This window comes from Pyrgilauda ruficollis, unplaced genomic scaffold, assembly GCF_017590135.1.
Source record: "Pyrgilauda ruficollis isolate IOZ18807 unplaced genomic scaffold, ASM1759013v1 scaffold28, whole genome shotgun sequence".
Lineage (NCBI taxonomy): Eukaryota > Metazoa > Chordata > Aves > Passeriformes > Passeridae > Pyrgilauda > Pyrgilauda ruficollis.
In genome coordinates this window covers 10,073,881-10,091,393 of record NW_024524155.1, presented here as the reverse complement: position 1 = coordinate 10,091,393, position 17,513 = coordinate 10,073,881, and the positions used below count along the sequence as shown (strand labels likewise).

The 17,513-nt window shown below is 41.2% G+C and overlaps 1 protein-coding gene across 2 annotated transcripts in view; it reads right to left on the bottom strand.

Moving 5' to 3' along the window:
• Window positions 1-16,109: 16,109 nt before the first annotated feature.
• Window positions 16,110-17,513, bottom strand: part of UNC79 (unc-79 homolog, NALCN channel complex subunit) — a 104,745-nt gene continuing 103,341 nt past the window's right edge. For both annotated transcript variants that reach the window (XM_041471967.1, XM_041471968.1), the window contains 2 exons: window positions 16,976-17,017; window positions 16,110-16,310 (listed from right to left, as the gene is read on the bottom strand). In XM_041471967.1, coding sequence (XP_041327901.1) covers window positions 16,110-16,310; window positions 16,976-17,017 — 243 coding nt within the window. The remainder of the gene's footprint in view (window positions 16,311-16,975; window positions 17,018-17,513) is intronic.

The following is a 17,513-nucleotide window of genomic DNA, read 5'->3' as shown; positions in this document are numbered from 1 at the left end:
AACCGAAACTACACTTCAAAATTTACTTCTCTTTTCATTTCCTTTTTCACTTTTGTTCAATATTTTGATTTTTTTATTGGTTGATTCTGTTATCATGAGTGACTTTTTTTTCCCACTTTACATGCTTTATAGATGGTTTATAGCAATTTTTTTCTTCATAAAAAAGCCCCAAGGTAATGAAAGAAAGAACTGTCTTATGGGTAACTTATCAATTTCTGATTGTCAGCGAAGAACAGAAATAGTGCACATCGTGCCCCACTAATATTTCATGCTTCAATCTTCCCTCCCATAGAATTGTGCTACTTCATTCAAAACAGAGCAACTGCCACAAATCTGCTCCGTTCATAGAAATGAGCTGCTATCTTCACCTTGTAAAAGGTCACCTCCCACTGGAGCAAAGAATCTTCAGTTCTACTGAAAGCAAAGATACTTTTTTCTCCTTTCACCAAACTGTCAGGAAAGAAAAAGTGGTGCTGTTCTGAGCCTGCATCTGCCCTGTTCCCTCTCCCTGTCCATGTGGCTGTGGTTGCTCCTGCACAGCCCTGTGCCCTCTGCCTGCAGCCCAAGGATGCTTCCAGCATCCCAGAGCTTTTCATTACCTTATCTCCATTATTTAGGCAAACACAGAACACTTCTCCAGACAGGTTCCAGGGCGCCAGTTTATCTGCATTATTATAGTAATGCTCCTTTATCCACAGTACCCAGCCTTTCCTTAAAAATCAATCACTGCCTGATTAATGTTCTGTAAATAGGGGATCTCCACACTGCAGCACTAGATGTACTGCCCTCCTCTTCTCATCTGCTCATCTGCTGTGTTTCACTGCTTGATTCTTGTTTTGCTCTTCTGACATCACCTGACTACTTGCCTTATTCAGTCACCGTCTGTGGTGGAAATTACTGCCTCTTCTTGCTGCTTTTTTCCTTTTGGAAGAAAAGCACTTCTTTTTCAATGGATGATGCAGTTCAAAGTCTGTGTATCTTTTCCTTACTCTCCTAAACATAAAGTGAACATATATGCTGGCATTTTCTTGTAACCACTCTAAACATCTGTGTCCCTTCTTGATTTGCTTGTCCAAACCAGATAGGACAGGAAGGTTTCTATTTTTCTTTCTAGCTGGGGGAGAAACTTCATAAAACAAAAAAGAACATGCCTCAGAGAAGCACTTCAATCAGAAAATTATCTACCCTGAAGATGTGAAAACAAATTTTGCTATATTTATCAATTTCATAGCAAAGAAAGGTCAAAATGTGAATATATCCAACAAAACTGGCAAAACCTCTTAGGCTTCCACTGCCCAAACAGGCATAAAACTCAAACTGTGTCTTATGGTCTAATGTCAGCAGGGCTTGGTTTTTTGTTGCATATAAAAATGTTCTACAGAAGTTTTGAGGTACTGGGACAACACAGAATCAGAAAAATCAGATTAAAATTAACACTGCTCAAATGTGGAATTAAAAAGAACTGAACAACAGCAAGACAAACAAGCAAAAAACCACGAGGAAAAATGATGCAGAACCACTTCTTCTCTAGAGAGAGCCAAATCCATTAAGCTAATTAGTTGAGCAGCTGATGTCCTGACTTGACATTGTTTCTTCATTTAGGATCGTTAATTCTTCATGCAAGAAGATCTCTTATTATTTCTTATCCAAACAAACCCCAGTATCTGGATATCCTTCTGCAAACAGTTTGCTGATAAAATTTTCCTCTAAACAGTCACAATCTGAAATTTGAACAGTGTGACCTATGTGACCTATTATATAAATACTATTTTCTCTTCTCTTGTCAACCAGTGACCCACACTTTGTAAACAACTTCCTTTATTCCTCCCTTAACAACTGGTTTCAGTCCAGAAGAACTTTCCCTTTGAAATTTTAATTTATTTTTTTTAAAGCAGGGAGACATTTACTGTTGTGTAAACCCCTATTCTGTCATGTTCTTCTCATAAAACATGGACACAATGAACAAAGGCAGACCCCCAGCAGGCATCCAACATACAACCCAAAGGAGGTGGCAGCCAGTCAGTCCTGAAAGCCTCCTCTAGAAACATCAAACACAAGGATTGCTGCAGGTATATACAAGCTTGCTTGTTTTCATCAGCTTTCACAGCTTCCCAAAAAGTATTCCATGGGCTCCCAAGGGTCCTGTGTGTTGAAAAACATTAAGTTAGAGAGTGAAGACACGCCTGTACTCTGGGTGCAGCAGTGTACAGAGGCACCTTAGCTGGCATTGAGTGAAAAATCACTGAAAGTAACACCCCATTTTGATGCCAGAGTACAAATAGGTACACATTTGTAGCAGGACCTTATGTACCCTGACTCTATTCCCTTGCAATACTATTTTGATGCCAGAGTACAAATAGGTACACATTTGTAGCAGGACCTTATGACTCTATTCCCTTGCGATACCTCATCCATGTGCCCATATTTTGTATAAATATTCATATATTTGGAGAGCAAATCCATCATCCCTCTTCTCCATCCCGTACAGCCACCACCAAAGCCAATGGACGCTGACTTTCTGTGACACTAAGGAAACAAGCAGCTGTCCTTCAGGATGGCTGTTCCACACCACACTCCCAGTGCAGCAAGCAGGCAAGCAAGGTCAGCCTACACTGAGCACCAGAGCCACACACCCTCATCCCAGAAAGAGGGAGGGCAAGCTGGGGAGCAGGCAGGCCAGCAGACTGCTTGAGTGCCACTGTGTCCCCTCCATCACCATGCCAGACCTCAAAAGGCTTTGCTGTCTCTTCAGTACATTTCTGCTCCTTTCCTCCCACCCAGAACTTTCTGAGATTAAAAGCTTGGAACTTCTTCTGGTCACGACAGGAAAAGTGGGTGCATTGCATGGGGTCAGGATCAGGGGAGGAAAGTGCTTCCACCCAGCCCAGGGCTTCCCCTAGGTGAAGTGCACAGCATCCCCACCACTGTTTCTGGGATGGGTAATTAAATTGTTCCAACAGACTCACACACCTGCAAGAGCTGGCACAGAGGGCACTTAGCAGGAAATCCTGCAGAGCAGGGAGCAGCCCTTCAGAGGCCAGAGATCTTGTTTTCTATTGCTTTTCCTACTCCATCATGCTCTATAGAAGATGAACGACCAAGCTTGACTTTTAGCAATTTAATTTTCTGAGTGGGTTCTTTCACTGATCAAGAAGTTGCCTGTTTTGGACTTTACCTGATTGTCTCTGAATTGTTACTCTACACATGTGCCTGCAAGCAAGGTGCCCTGTGACATCTCTGCTAAGCTAATCACTTCCTGCCACTGAAGCTTAATAGGTGTTACTCCTCTGCCATGCAAGGCCTGAAGTTGTTCTGCTGAGCAAAATTGAGTAGAAATGGGATCTGAGGAGAAAATGTTTTCTGCATGGTCAGAATTTTATATAAGCCTTAACCTTAACTAAAACACCTCATCAAAAGTAAGGAAATTAAAACATCTACATTTCTAAACAGCAATATTTTTTCCCAAAAAACCCCCAATGTTCTTACATATCTGGAGAAAAAAATGCAGACTGGATTGCCTCCAAGGGCTGGATTCTGCCATCCCTCATGCTTTGAACTCACTCCATTGCCCGACCCAAAGCTGTTATCACTGCTGATGACTGCTGAACAATAGCACTGGATTTTCGTCTGGTATTTGCAAAGTTCCATCTTTTTTGTCTTTTGGGGTGGTTGGTAACTGCATTTCAAACCTTTGAAGGAGTGAAGAAGTTTGGATTTTTAGCAGAATTTTCCCAATCAGTCCCCCATGAGAGGGACTGCACACCCTACCCCTCAGGAGGAAGATGGGCTACAACTCCCTTGTGCAGAAGCAGCAACCTAATGTTCCTCTCCTGCATCCCAGGCTGGTGTCCTACACATACCAAGGAGCTTCTTCAGGCATACAAATTACCCTGAAGGGATCAGACATGTGCCATGTAATGAATGACCACTGGTAGCTCAGGATGCAGAGCTTCAGTAATGCAAAACACTGAAGGCATCAGATGCTCAGAACACTGAAAACTGTCTCTCTAGAGAAAATGCAAACTATTCCCACAGTCTGTCATGCTTCCTCTTTCTTCCTTTTTATTACTAAGACCTTTCTTTCCCAGTTTTCCCCTTTGCTTAAATTTAAGAACACCTCTTTTCTTCATAAGAGGAAGAAATATGGCAACCCAGAAATGTTTATGAGTCTTTATCACTGACAGTGATGCACAATTTGTGTTTTGCTCATTAAGGACTTCCCAGCCAAACTTCAGCTCTTCCCTGACTGTTGCTTCAATTAATCTTCTGTTTGGCATTTGGCTGCCTATTAACACTAACAAAATATTGTTATGAAAGCATATCAAACTGCCCTTCTTAGGCTGTAATCAGTCTTTTTGGCATGAAGTACAGTGAGATTGAATTTAGACTATAAGTTCAGTTTTAAACTTCAAAATGTGATGCAACCTGTAGAGGTTCAATAAATTAAATACCTTCTGCCCCTTGTGATATGTGAGCTAATCTACTTTTTCATTTAATTTGATATGCCCTCAAAGTCAGGTATCACATCCAGAAAAAGTTTATCTGCTTTTTGACTGGGTACTATCTTCTCTAAAAGTACTGGAATCTACTAAAAACTGCCAAACAGATGCTTAGTTTGGCTTTATTTGTTTTCCTTACTGGTCCATATGGAATTTCCTCTACTGACCCATTGAGACCCCATAGCTACCTCAGATCTCCACCTCTTGGGGTCTTCAAATTCCTTTTGAACCATCTTTTGTGCACAGATCTTGACACAAAGACAAGGGGGTGGGCAAGTTCCTTTGACAGTTCTCAGAGGGCTTCACAAATAAGAATCTCATTTTCATAAAATTGCTCTGAGGGAGGCCAGTCTCACCTCCCTTGCAGTATGACAAAGGAGTTGAGACACGGATGTTTTGTCTAAGACTGGTGCTAGTCTGGGACCAAGATGGAAGTCAAACCTCTCTTCTCCATGTCCTACCCCAGGGCATTCCCATGAAGGTCGTTTGGCTGCTGACAATTACTAGAGTCATCGGTAATCACTGTATCTCAATGAATACCACAGATGAAACCATTTTTTCCCTATTTGTTTATTACAGAGTAGATTTATACAAGTCCCTCATTTAGTTTGCCTCACAAAAGCATAAAATGGTTGTTTCAGTACTTCAGAGACAACTTAAAGCTGTATATGCTGGAATGGAATGTAGTATCAAGGTATGCACATTTTAAAATATCCTCTCTGTGACAGCAAAGGAGATCAGATAATTTGAGGACAAACAAATTTAATTACGTAAATATTATTTTTTTTATTATAAATGTTTTGTTCCTGAGCATTAATTTAGAGGGGATTTTAGCTTGGCTAATCCAATAAAAAGCAGTGACTTAGAATAAAAACAGCAACAATTGCTCTAAGTCCTCTGCTTTCTCTTGTAGCAAGAAGCGTGTCCCATCATTAGCTTCTAAGCTCTCAAACACATCCTTTCCACCTCACCCTCTGCTGACATTTCCCAAATGAACTGCCTCCGTGGACAGCAGTGTTTCAGCAGTCAGTCTCTCCTGTCACAGCAGATCCTACTGTTGTCTTAGCCAGGGTTCCTAATCAACCTGCTGGGGAGAGCTGGATTATTACTAATGGAAGAGTGATTGAAATGAGTGATTCCGTCCACTTAATCTCAGTGTGAAAAACAGAGACTTTGCATAGATAAATACCAAGATATCACAAGCAAGTATGGAGCAAAACCCCCTGAAATACCTGGGTTGTTCTGTCAGTACTGCATGAGTTACTGGAATATTCTGTAAACCAGCTGAATGGTGATTCCAAGTGTGTTTCAGATTGTTGCCCTGGCTATAGCTTCGTATATGAATGAGTCATAACTATTACAACTTAGATTTCTTAAGGAAGATTCTCCAGGTCGAGTCCCAGCCACGTGCATTTCATAGGAAGAGGTCTTACAGAAGCCTTTGAAGATGCAGCCAAGAGTTTGTGTGTCTTTGTGATGGCAGCTGATGCTGGAAAAACGCCTCCAGAAACAATCGTCACAGATTCCCAGCCCTGGACATGGCACCCTGGATCTAGAACAGAGTAGAATAAAATAGAATAGAATCCAATACATATAAAATGCATTATTTCTGTTGGAAGGGACCTACAATGATCATCTAGTCCAACGGCCTGAGCAGTTCTGGGCTGATCACAAGTCAGAGCCTCAGTTTGTCACATCAAAAGGAAAAGTACTGTAGAAGTCAAAGAAGATAAATTCTGGCACCACCACATCAGTCAGGGAAGGAAACTGTCTGGTCTGTCTGAGCAAACAGCTCCGATCTCTAGGAAAGAGAGACTCCACCAAAAATACATGTAGTCTAAATTAATTTTTGCTCTTTCACCCTGGGCTCATTCTCAGAGAATACTCCTCTTATGATTCCTAGCCCCCAGAGCCCAAATGGTGAAACTCTGCTCCTGAGAGGTGCCCTGAACCATGAAACCAGTGGAGGATCATACCCCAATCACTCCCTTTGCTCCAAGCAGTGCCTTACTTTGCAAGAGACTGTAATGAAGTCATTAGGTCTAATGGCGGTGAAAATAGATATTTAAAGTAGATCTAGCACCAGAACTGGACTGAAGTGTATAAATTTTCCATTTTATGCATATGAAAGATTAGCTGCTACTGCACCTCACTGCTGCAGAATTAGCCATGGATCCAATTATGGCTCTTCTCTATTCAGCCCTGCAAAGCTCCTTTCTAAATTCTCAGCCAGCACTAAAGCAGTCAATGTTTATCTAAAGTGCTTATAGTGCTTCCCTCTCCCTTGTGCTCCTTGTGCTACCTTTAGATTGCAAGAAAATATATTGTTTTTCCACCCTGGAAGCGTTTCCCAGATGCCTGGGGAAGCCCTTCACATACCAGGTGCTGCTTTTAATGAGTAAGGCTTTTAACTTTCAGAACTGTGGTGTCACTACCAGAGTGTTATTTGCAGCATGCTGTGATTTAAGGGTGAAAAAAAAAAGCCCAAAAAACCCCACCAAAAACCCCCAGAAAACCCCTAAAAAACCTCAAACAACAAAAGCCACTAACAAGACTGTCCACTCAGCTCACAGCCTCTCCCTGTCCTGGGCTATCACAGAGCACGAGCCCTCTGAAGGCTACTTCTCTGCCAATTTCAAATATTGACCTTGATGTCCCATCCCTTACAATATTCTTTAAAATCCATCATCTGCAAACTAAGTTTAAGTCAGGAAACCTAATTAGTAACAGAGACAATAAATAACAAGCTTAAGGGGAGGGAGGAGAGAACCTCTTGCAGGTGGCCAGATCTTAGCTGAATAATTCTCTGTGCAATGGTCATGCTTCAAAAATTTAATTCTCTGTAATTTCATTTAGGATGGGGAAAACAAAACAAAATGAGCAAAGTGATATAGGATTTCATTTATATTCTGGCAAGTACATTCATCTAAAGTTTAACCATAATAGCTGCAGTTACTGTATCTTTCTTCCAAGCATTTAATGGTGTGAAGCAAGTGGCAATAAAAATTTTAAAAATAAAATAAAATAAAAAGAACCTACTTGGCATTATTATTTGCTATTTTTATACCAAAAAAAGAAGATGACTCCCTACAGGCAGGCTGATTGTATTAATCTTAGATTCCTATGGTCTTTCAGACTTGATTGCTTTTGATTCTTGCTTAGTGGAAGTGGTGATGAAGGAGCTGAAATCATAATTCCCATTTAAAAGGCAAAGAGGAGGCCACTTCAGTTCTGTGGTGAGTAGCACATTTTGTTGTTTTAATTAAAAAGTTGTTCTGAGAAGCTTCTGCAGTATTCAGAGCAGAAAAAGATGGGATTTTCAGACACTTTGGGGATCACTCTGCATTTTTTTCTGAGCTATGTTAATGTTGCTCAGACATACTAAGGAAGAGAAGCAATCATTGAATTTGAAATACATTTTCGATCTCAAAAATTGTAAATCAATTCTCTCGATGAAAATATATTTTCCTTTGTACAGTTCTTAAATTGCTATCCATCTCTATTAAGGCACTTAAAGAGAGCTTTTCAGCAACAGAACACCCTCTAAAACAAACAAAATATCTAAGTATCAGGACCTGAAGGTGTTTAGCCCAGAATTGCAATGATTTTCAAGTGCCTGCTCCCTTTGAGATGAATGCCCAGAAAACTCTACAGGTCAAGGCTTGTACCCCGAGAGTGTGCCATAAGTGAGGAACATTCTTCATGAGCCATGAGCCACCATTCTCTTCTGGAGACAGCAATGGCTGTCAGGCTCATCAGTGCATTACACAACCCTCCAAGACAGCCAGACTCCCTTGAGACTTAATTCTCACTTTTAAAAATCGATACACTTCACTGGTACTTTCAGCTTTTTGCATGGCAGCAGCATTGAAAATTAATATTTTACTGAGATTACTAAGGGTGGACTTAGGAGGGCATATAAGATTTGGATCCACTTCAGAAGCATGTGACAGCTTAGGTAAGATGCTGTTGGCTTAGAGAAACTAAGATAAATCATATTTAGGGTTTTTATTCAATGATGCCAGGATCCTTCACATTGTCTGTGACTCAGATCAGCTGTTCCTTTTGCACTGGAATAAAGACAAAAGCCTCTTAGCCTCTTAGATTTAGCTCTAACCTCAACTCAAACTATACAGGTGTATTTGAGGTGCCTGCAGTGTTTCCCTCTGTTCAAGGTACCAGCCAAGATAGCTCTCCTGTGGCAAAGAGTAAAACTAATTGCAAGGGATGTAAAGGTCCCAACACTAAAGGCTAATTTCCTAATCTCTGGAACTACCCTTTACTAGAGCTGCATTCTAAGTACCCCAAGATGCTGGCATTTACCTTACACTTACTGAAAACTAACTTCTGGCTAAAATTTAAGATCCAGGCTTCTCTGCTGGAAAAGTTGGTCAGGGAAGCCTTGGACTTGCACAGGTTCACCTACATATCTCAAAGCATCTCAGTGTGACCTTTCCTACTCACACCTGGAACAGGGCAGGAACAGCTCCTCCTTAAGTCTTCCCATCCCTACAGGCCATGCTCTGTGCATTCAGGAAGAGCTGAGGGAGACCAAAATCTCACCAAACCCCTTCTTGTTTTGAACTGTGAGGGAGCAAAATCTCACCAAACCCCTTCTTGCTTTGAACTGTGAGGGAGCAAAATCTCACCAAACCCCTTCTTGCTTTGAACTGTGAGGGAGTGTCATTATGCCACACTTGAGGCTGCTCCCTCAAGAGAGGCCATAAGGGGGCCTGGTTGTTTGTCCTGCTCTCCTTTACACGTTCTGAGTGGCCCTGTAAAGCTCACTGTGAAGCCCAGGACAGATGCCACAGAACACAGGAAACCTCTCTCAAGCTGGGACCAAGCAGAGCCTTGCAATGCTGCTGTGGTTTCCAAGCCATGTCATTCTGCACTGCCTTGTGACACTGGAGGCAGCATTAAACCCCCTGCATCTAATCCTCTCATTTGGAGTGAAGCATCTTCAGCTGCCCTAATGTTTGAGCTCAGCCTCACAGCTGGGGAAAACTAGCAGCTGGTTTGTGATTCAAAAGGAGCAGAACAATAACCCATTGAGGCTATCCTCCTGTCTGCGGATGGGTGAGTCAGATGAACAATTGGACAACACAGATCAGTTAAGCCTAATTCAGTTAATAGAATTAATTTGCAAATTAGTACACATTAGGTGAATCATCTGCAATTCATTTTGACAGAAATGTTAAAAAATACTAAAGCAGTTATAATGAAACAGATAAATATTACTGCAGAAAAGGTTCCAAAGAAGGCAGTCTCTACATGGAAATTTTTATCTGTAAATGCCATGGATGCATAGGTTGAATTTCAGTAGCATATCTTCCTCCTGGCTTGTATAGCCTTTATTACCCTCACAACCCTTAATGGATCTTAAATAATCATTAGAGATGGGCTGAGAAAGTTCTGACTGGGATCCAGGCATAGATGTTGGGACTGATAGAGGGCCTGGTGCAAGGGAAAGGAAATAAACTATTTTAAATTTAAAGGCTGACCTAGGAAATTTAGTTGGTAAAATAATTTAGTCCTCTAACATTCTTCCTAGGAAAGCTTGGAAACATGTCTGTGCTACTGTTATTCCATGACACACAGAGGAGATAAACATCTGATATTTGAACAATGTCAGTGTCTTCAGGGTAGTGACCATAGGGAAGAAAATGCCAATAGCATGATTTTATTCTTGAAAGGCCTGGAAAATACTTTGGTCAGGTACAGTTAATAGGATCTCCTGAGCAAAAGTCGAGCTGCAGCTCCTGGAGCACTAAGATGATTTAGGAAAATGCTGAGCTCTGAGCTGTGTGTGGTGAGAGTAAACCAAGAGGCAAGAACAGGGCAACAAATGTGCAACTCACACTCGTGACTCAGAAGAAAACCTCCATTGTTGGCTTGACTGCACAATGATGGCAACAGTTGGTGTTGAATAAATGTGGAGGAAGAAGATCAAATCATGGCTGCATGTGTTTAGCAGTGCAATGTGACACCTCTCTGGAATCCACAAGCACCTGAAACACACATTGCTGTGGTCATTTCACCATATCAATCCTTGCTCCTTCCGAGCTACACATAGGGTTTGATCCCTAACAGGAACCAGTTGTGCCTCTCTGTAGACTTGGGTAAAACTGCACTTTGTACTTGCTTTGGATATCACAAATCAACACTGTGTACACGGGATTTTGTGAGCATTGCAAATTAGATAGCAATTTCAAGAAACAATTTATTTCTTTTAGTGATGGTCCTTTATATTCTGCTTTACTGATACTTTCCTGCATGACAAGGATTCACAGGTGTAGTAAACCTTTTGTAAAGTACTTCACTGCAATCAATTTGACTTAATCCAAAAGTAGTGGAGCTGCCACAAAAGCTTATCTGTCTAAAAAGTCTATTACCGATGAAATTTTTATTCTGTGTGTCCAGCTTCACAGGCATGCTATTGTGCCTTTCTGAAAGGTTTTAAAGTTGCAGAGCAGTCACAATATTTATGTTGTCCAGCCAATGAATTATACCTTGAAAAAAACTGACCTAGCATTACATGGTGTCTGTCAAACTTAGAGCCTCCCAGCTCCCAGTCATGGCTTGTCAGGTTTGATGGGGAGCTGGTTAAATGCAGTGTCAGAGCAGTTACCTGGGGCACTGCACTGAAGGCTGCTTGCCAGTTGGCTGAAGGCCCTCTGGTATCTATCAAATCCAGCAAAATACTGTAAAATAATTCACAATGTAGACTTCTAGTGTCTGAGTCATGGGTTCCACTTTTCCATGTTAATGCTCTGTAAGTACGGATGAGAAACAAGCCACTCTTCCCAGGCTCTGCCAGCTCTTCACAATCTCCTGCTCCTTGTACACATTATGATTCACAAACCACACACAGTGATAGCTGGAACCCACAGTCCACAGCTGCAGGACTAAGGCACACGGGTCACCAGGTGGGCCAGGACTCTTTGTCATGTGGCCTTCTGTTCTTTGGCCTGAGGCATTTCCAGTGGTGGCCACTAACTCCCTATTAGCAAACCCTGGGAAGGCCAGTGCCAAGGGTGGATTCAGGTTCTCTTCCTGATTGCTTTGCAGCTGGGGAGCATCAGGACATCTTCTTCTTTGATGGCTACCCTCACTGCTGTCCCTTGATACTCAAACTCCAGCTGAAATTGTGCTCAGAAGGGAGAGACAGAAGTGGATAGAATAATTCAGTTAGAAACCCAGTGACAAATGCTAGTGACAACAGCAAACTGTAGTGCTGTTGCCTCTGCCTGACTTCAGCTGAAGACCCACATCATTGACTAAGCAGCTCTTGTGTAATCAAGATTCAGATCCTGTTAAAAAAAAATAGACTTCAGCTTTGTCCAAGAGTCATAATAAAAGGCAACAAGAAAAACTGTGGATAGAACTCTCCCAGAGCTGCGTGCAGCTGGGGGAATAGCACAGGATTCTTGGCTGCAGAACTCTTTTCCAGGACATGCTAGCAAAGACAAACAGCCCTGGGCTCTGGTAATCTTCATCCAGCTTGAAAGGAGGCTTTGCAGGCCAGAGTTCAGAGACATCTTCCGTCTCCGAGCGTTCGTCAGTCCTAGAGCACGTCGACTGCTGTCATAGCATGCAAAACAAAGCCAGAAAACCAACAGTGCTTTTAGGGCCTTTGAGCTGCCACGGCTCTAAGGACACGTTGCAGAAACATTACGTATAAGATAAGGCATGTATGTAGGTAGCAACTGATGTGCTGTAAAAGCCTTTGTTTGTGTGACCCATGCAGCTCAGGCCATGGTTTTCTCCAGAGGCAGAGGAAAGCCCCTGGAGATGCCCACGCAGACATTAACCTCGTGCTCAGGACATGGGTTATGTAACCCAGCAGTAGTGGGGGTTTAACCATTGCTTCATCCAAAGTGCCCCTTCTTGTTGGCAATTTCACAGTTCAGCACACACTAAATTAATGCTTTTACTAGGTCAGGCCTGGTAACAGGCGTTGATTTAAGCAGCTTATTGCGACAGAAGACTGAACACTGTTCCTAAATGGCAGCTCTCTGTGATCCTACAGAGGATGGATTCTGCTCCTGCTGACACACACCCAGAGACACAGACGTGCTGGGAGCGTGGCAGAGCAGAGAGATTTGCCACTGCTGTTTGGTAGCATTTTCAGGGAACTCTAAATGTTATTTACTTCCTAATCTTCCTACAGAATATAAAGAATTGCTGTTCTGGGCTATTTCAGAGAGATAATGTGAGTGACTCATTTGAGTTGTATATTGACCTCAGGCACTGTAAAGATACATTTCACAGTGCTTTAAAAAACTACTAATGCAGATTTCTGTACTTCTGAAGATCCCTAGAGTGCACTTCAAAGATTTTCCTGAATTCTTAAACCACACATATCTGGTCAAGCCCCACGTTATTTGTTGTTATTAGTCAAACCCTAATCATTGGTCCTATCATCTTCCAGGCTACATCCCTTACACTAAAGCAGCTTCTTAGTAACTTGCAATCCTAATTTGCCTAGGCATAACAGCTCCATAAGAACCATATTAATTATAATCAGTGACAGATACATACTAAATCCTATGTTGAAACATGGGAGTAGTTTCTGTGACCAACTCTTATCTCTAAACCCAGAGCTGAAACCAAATCTCAATTCCCACAGTGTTAAACTGCTTAAAGACCTGGATTCAGCAGGTCTGTCTTTGGCTTGTGTTTAATTTTAATAACTCCCCACCACTGTATTCTTTTTGAATTTTTCCATTCTGAACATAGATGCTTTGAAGCAGATTTTGCTACAGAGGGAAAGAGCTTTCACTATGTTACTTCCATGCATTTTCCACTGAGATGCCTGATCATGGATTCTCCTTTCCAGCAGTGAGTTTTAACAAGCTTTCTCAGGCTCTGCTCTTCTCCTGAAAATCACCTCTTCATCCTTTAGGTTTCCACAATTCCCATTGCACTCATTTGAGCTCACCCACCTCACACCTGAGGGCCTCAAATTCCCTCCATCTCCTTGTCTTTTGGATTCACCAGATCACAGCATATCAAAATACAAAAATCTCTCTCCCACACATCCCACTTTCAGGGGCCCAACAGCACTTCCATTTCAGTAGGGTGACCCTACACCTGGGTCCCCTATTAACGTGGTTACCTAGCAAAGGTATTACCTGTGTGGCAGGCACAAGATTGAAGCAGACAGAGTTGAGGGATGGAAGGAGTGAATCCCACTGAAAACACAGACCACAGCTCCTTTTTGCCCAAAGTTCCAACTGCCTACCACTCAGTGTGGTACTGCAGCCCCAAGAGAGAGTGACAGACCTTGGGGTGAAAGGAAGGGATCTCAAAATCAACAAAACATGGCTCAACCACCAGCATTCTGCAGATGAGCAAGGAAGTGCCTACAGGGAATCATTATGGAGAAAATCCCAAAATCCTTCAGGAAATCATGCTGGGCATCCCTCTGAAGTACCTGTATATTAATGCACACAATACGGGGAATAAACATGAGACAACAGAGCTCAGAGTCCCAAGAGGTAAGATCCTGCATGAAAGAAGGACGCAAGGAAGTTGGTTAATATTTGAGAAAAACCTACTCCAAGCTAAGAGCATGCCTTGCCGGTGCATCCCCCTCCCTGCTCCTCCTCAGGCCACTCCATGATCTCAGAAAGGCTCCTTGGGCCACCACCCTCCGAGCAGGTGCTGCTGATGGAGCCTGGGCTGCTACCCTCACTCCTTGAAGCTCTTTCAGCACCACCTGTTGAGAAGATGCAGAGGCACCCAAGGCGCGCACTTCACTGAACTCGAGGGGCGTGTTTCGCAGAGACCTTGTACGTAGGTCTGTGTGCATGGAGTGTGAACGTGCTGCAGTGAATGCTCTCTCTTGGATTCTTAAGAATGTTAGATGTAGTAAGATAGGCTTCTAAGGGAGTTGGTGTGTTTATAGAATATTTTGTTGAATTGTTTATATTAGGCTGTTGATTACGTGCTGTTAAAACCTTTAGGCCAAAATCTGTTGGGTCACGTCTGGGGCTCACTTTGGCAAGGGGTCCACTCTGAACCTTGACTCAGTGGGAGGTGCTCATTCCCTTTTATCCCTACTGGTTTTCCATTCCCAGCCTCCATGTAGATCATTTTAGGTTGCTTTCAGTTTTACATTAGCCAAATAAATTTCTTTCCACTGAAAGCACACAGAGGGGCATATTTTAACCAAGCTAGCACATGCCTTACTGTTTTTTCTTTGTTTCATTGGTTGGTTTTATTTTTGTTGTTTTTGTAAAGCATAATGTTACTCTAATGGCATATCTGCAAACATTTCCATTTTTATTTTAGTAAATGTGTTAAGGGAATACTGACCCTTCACAAAACCTGAAACATACTCAGGCAGATTGTGAGAGTGGTAGTAAAGACTAGGAATTTAATACCTTTCCAATATACAACTTAATGCTTGTTATTTTTCTAATCAGTGCATTACAGAATAAATACAGAAAATACAACTGGGATTGCACAGATTTAAGTATTTATTACAAGAGTGGTAAATCATTATGCTTTCAAGATTTTATGTAAAATCCACTGAGTTAATTGATTCTCCTTAGATTCCAATGGGCCTTGGCTGAGTCTCCTAATGATATTAAAATCCATCTGTTATTAAACATCATGTATGCAACAGTATGCAAATACTGGGATTTGTAAATATCATTATGCAAAAGTTCAAGTCCAATCATGCTCCTCTTGAAGTTTGCAACATAAATTCTGTAGACATCAATAAGAATAGATTTGGGATATCTTTTTAATTGCACTGTATACAAGTATCAACAGAAGAATACAACAGAGTAGTCACAAAATTAAAGAGGCTTCTATGAAACCTACAAAGAATAGCAGCATAGAATCAATGAAGTAAAAGCAGTATTTAAAAAAATAATAAATCAGACCTGGCAGCTTTGGAAAATGTACTGAAAAAAACCCACAAATTAATTGGCACAGTTTAACAACCTAATTTCTAAGTGCACTTCATAAGAACTCTCCTTACAAGCTGCTGTTTTCCCAGAAGATGATGACAAAAAGCCTCATTAGAGCATCACTGTTTTATAGTGACAGATTTTATTGCATTGCCAGCTGTGAATCTAAAAAAAAAAAAAACCAAAAAAACCAAAAACAAAACCAAAACCTCCCCCCTAAAAACTTATATAAAGGTTCCTAAAAACCCTATTTTGTTTTGTAATTCTCAAAAAATAGCAACATAGCACTTCCATGTTTGTGAATACCCACAATTCTATTTTTTAAAAAAAATATAAGTTAAATAAAAGTGATTTTTGTTTTAGCTTCAAAAATAATGTAAAGGAACATTTAAGAACAATTTATTTCAATGATCATAGTGATATGTACAATATGATAGACTTGAGTCCAATCCATGTTCATGAAAGCAGACTTAGAACCTGTTGATCCTGAGTAACTGTAATTATAAACTGGCAGGAGCAGACTCTTAGCTTCACCCATTATAAGCTTTTTCACAATCTGTCCTAGGCTAAAAAGTGTAGATACAGTATATAATCTGTATATGGATTTATACAAAAGGTCTTTTACAGCTCTAACCCTGTTATTGCTAGGCTAAAAAAATGACTATTTTGGAACAAGTTACATGAATCATAAAGGGTAAAACTGAGACGCAGCTTCTGATGACTGAATTTCTACTTGAGCCATTTTAAACTGGGTACACTGCAGCCACTTGCGGAGCACAGATGAGCTATTGTTCATTTGTCCTGACCCCTGTAACATCCTCAGGCTGTGATGGTTGACATTGCTCTGGATGGCTTGGAGGCGGAGCTGAAGTCCAGCAGATAAATGCTGTTGAAATGATGCAAAACATTTAGTTTCTTACCTTTAATATGTACATTAATATAGCAATGTGAAGGGTATTGGTTTGTTGGCCAGGCAGTTTCTTACACTGCCCCCATGTCAAATTTCTTTCTTCCACATCCTGCCCTGTGGTGTTGCCATGGAGGGCAAATGTGCTTACAAACACAACTCTATACTGAGACCAACTCCAAAACTTTTCTTCTCTTCACCAAAAATCTCTTGACTCAAAAACCACACTGATCCACCTTGCTCTCCCTTACAAAGAGGGCCAGATGGTTATTTTACCCAAGCAAATAGGGCCACGATATCTTCCTTAGAACCTAAATCTATCTTCTGAGTCAAGAGTCCCAACACTGATTTGTCAGGGAACTCTCAAGCCCAAGGCATTAAGAAAAACCACAGCTCAGGGAACAACCAGTCTCAGGAAAGGCCCCGATGCAGAAGCTGGGCAGAGGAATGTGTTCCAGAAGGGAAAATGAGTACTGATGAGAGGGGAAATGTCTCAGCAAATGATGATCTATCTACGCTCACACTTCAGAGCTTCATCTCTACTGCATATGCTACAATTATCTATTTTCTCACATCTTATTTCCAGATTTTACAGAAATGTATAATACTAACAATAAAAGGATAAGGCACTAGAAACAACTTACCTTCAGGTTTGACTGTATCATTGGCAACCACATTGGTATGAGCTGCAAGAAGAGGTGCATTTTGTCATTATGCAAGTGACTGTAAACATGCTATAGTTACTGTGAGACAGAGAAGGTACATCTAATCCATTTAGCCTTTTGAATTGGCATGGTCTGAACCACAAATCTGACAATGAGGTTATTTTAAATATTTGGAGAAGGTAAATTTCAGATATAAAGAAGCCAGTTTCCCTTGTCTGTAGCGTGGTGAATCACCAGCAGCAATTATTGATATCCTGTTTAAGGTAATGATGATAATACAGAATTAAACTTGTTACAGGAAGTCACTTATTACTTTCCTTGTAAGGGTGTTTTTGATGTGCAGGTAAGCAATATTGGAGTAAGCAGACTAAATATTTTGCATGGTGAGGAAGAAATGAAGAAATGAAAAAAAAAAAAAAAAAGCAGCAGTAGTTCTTAATATGAGGACATATATTTAAATGGTAACCAACATTTTTTAAGCCACATCAGTGCTAGTCACATCAGTGCTTCACTGCAG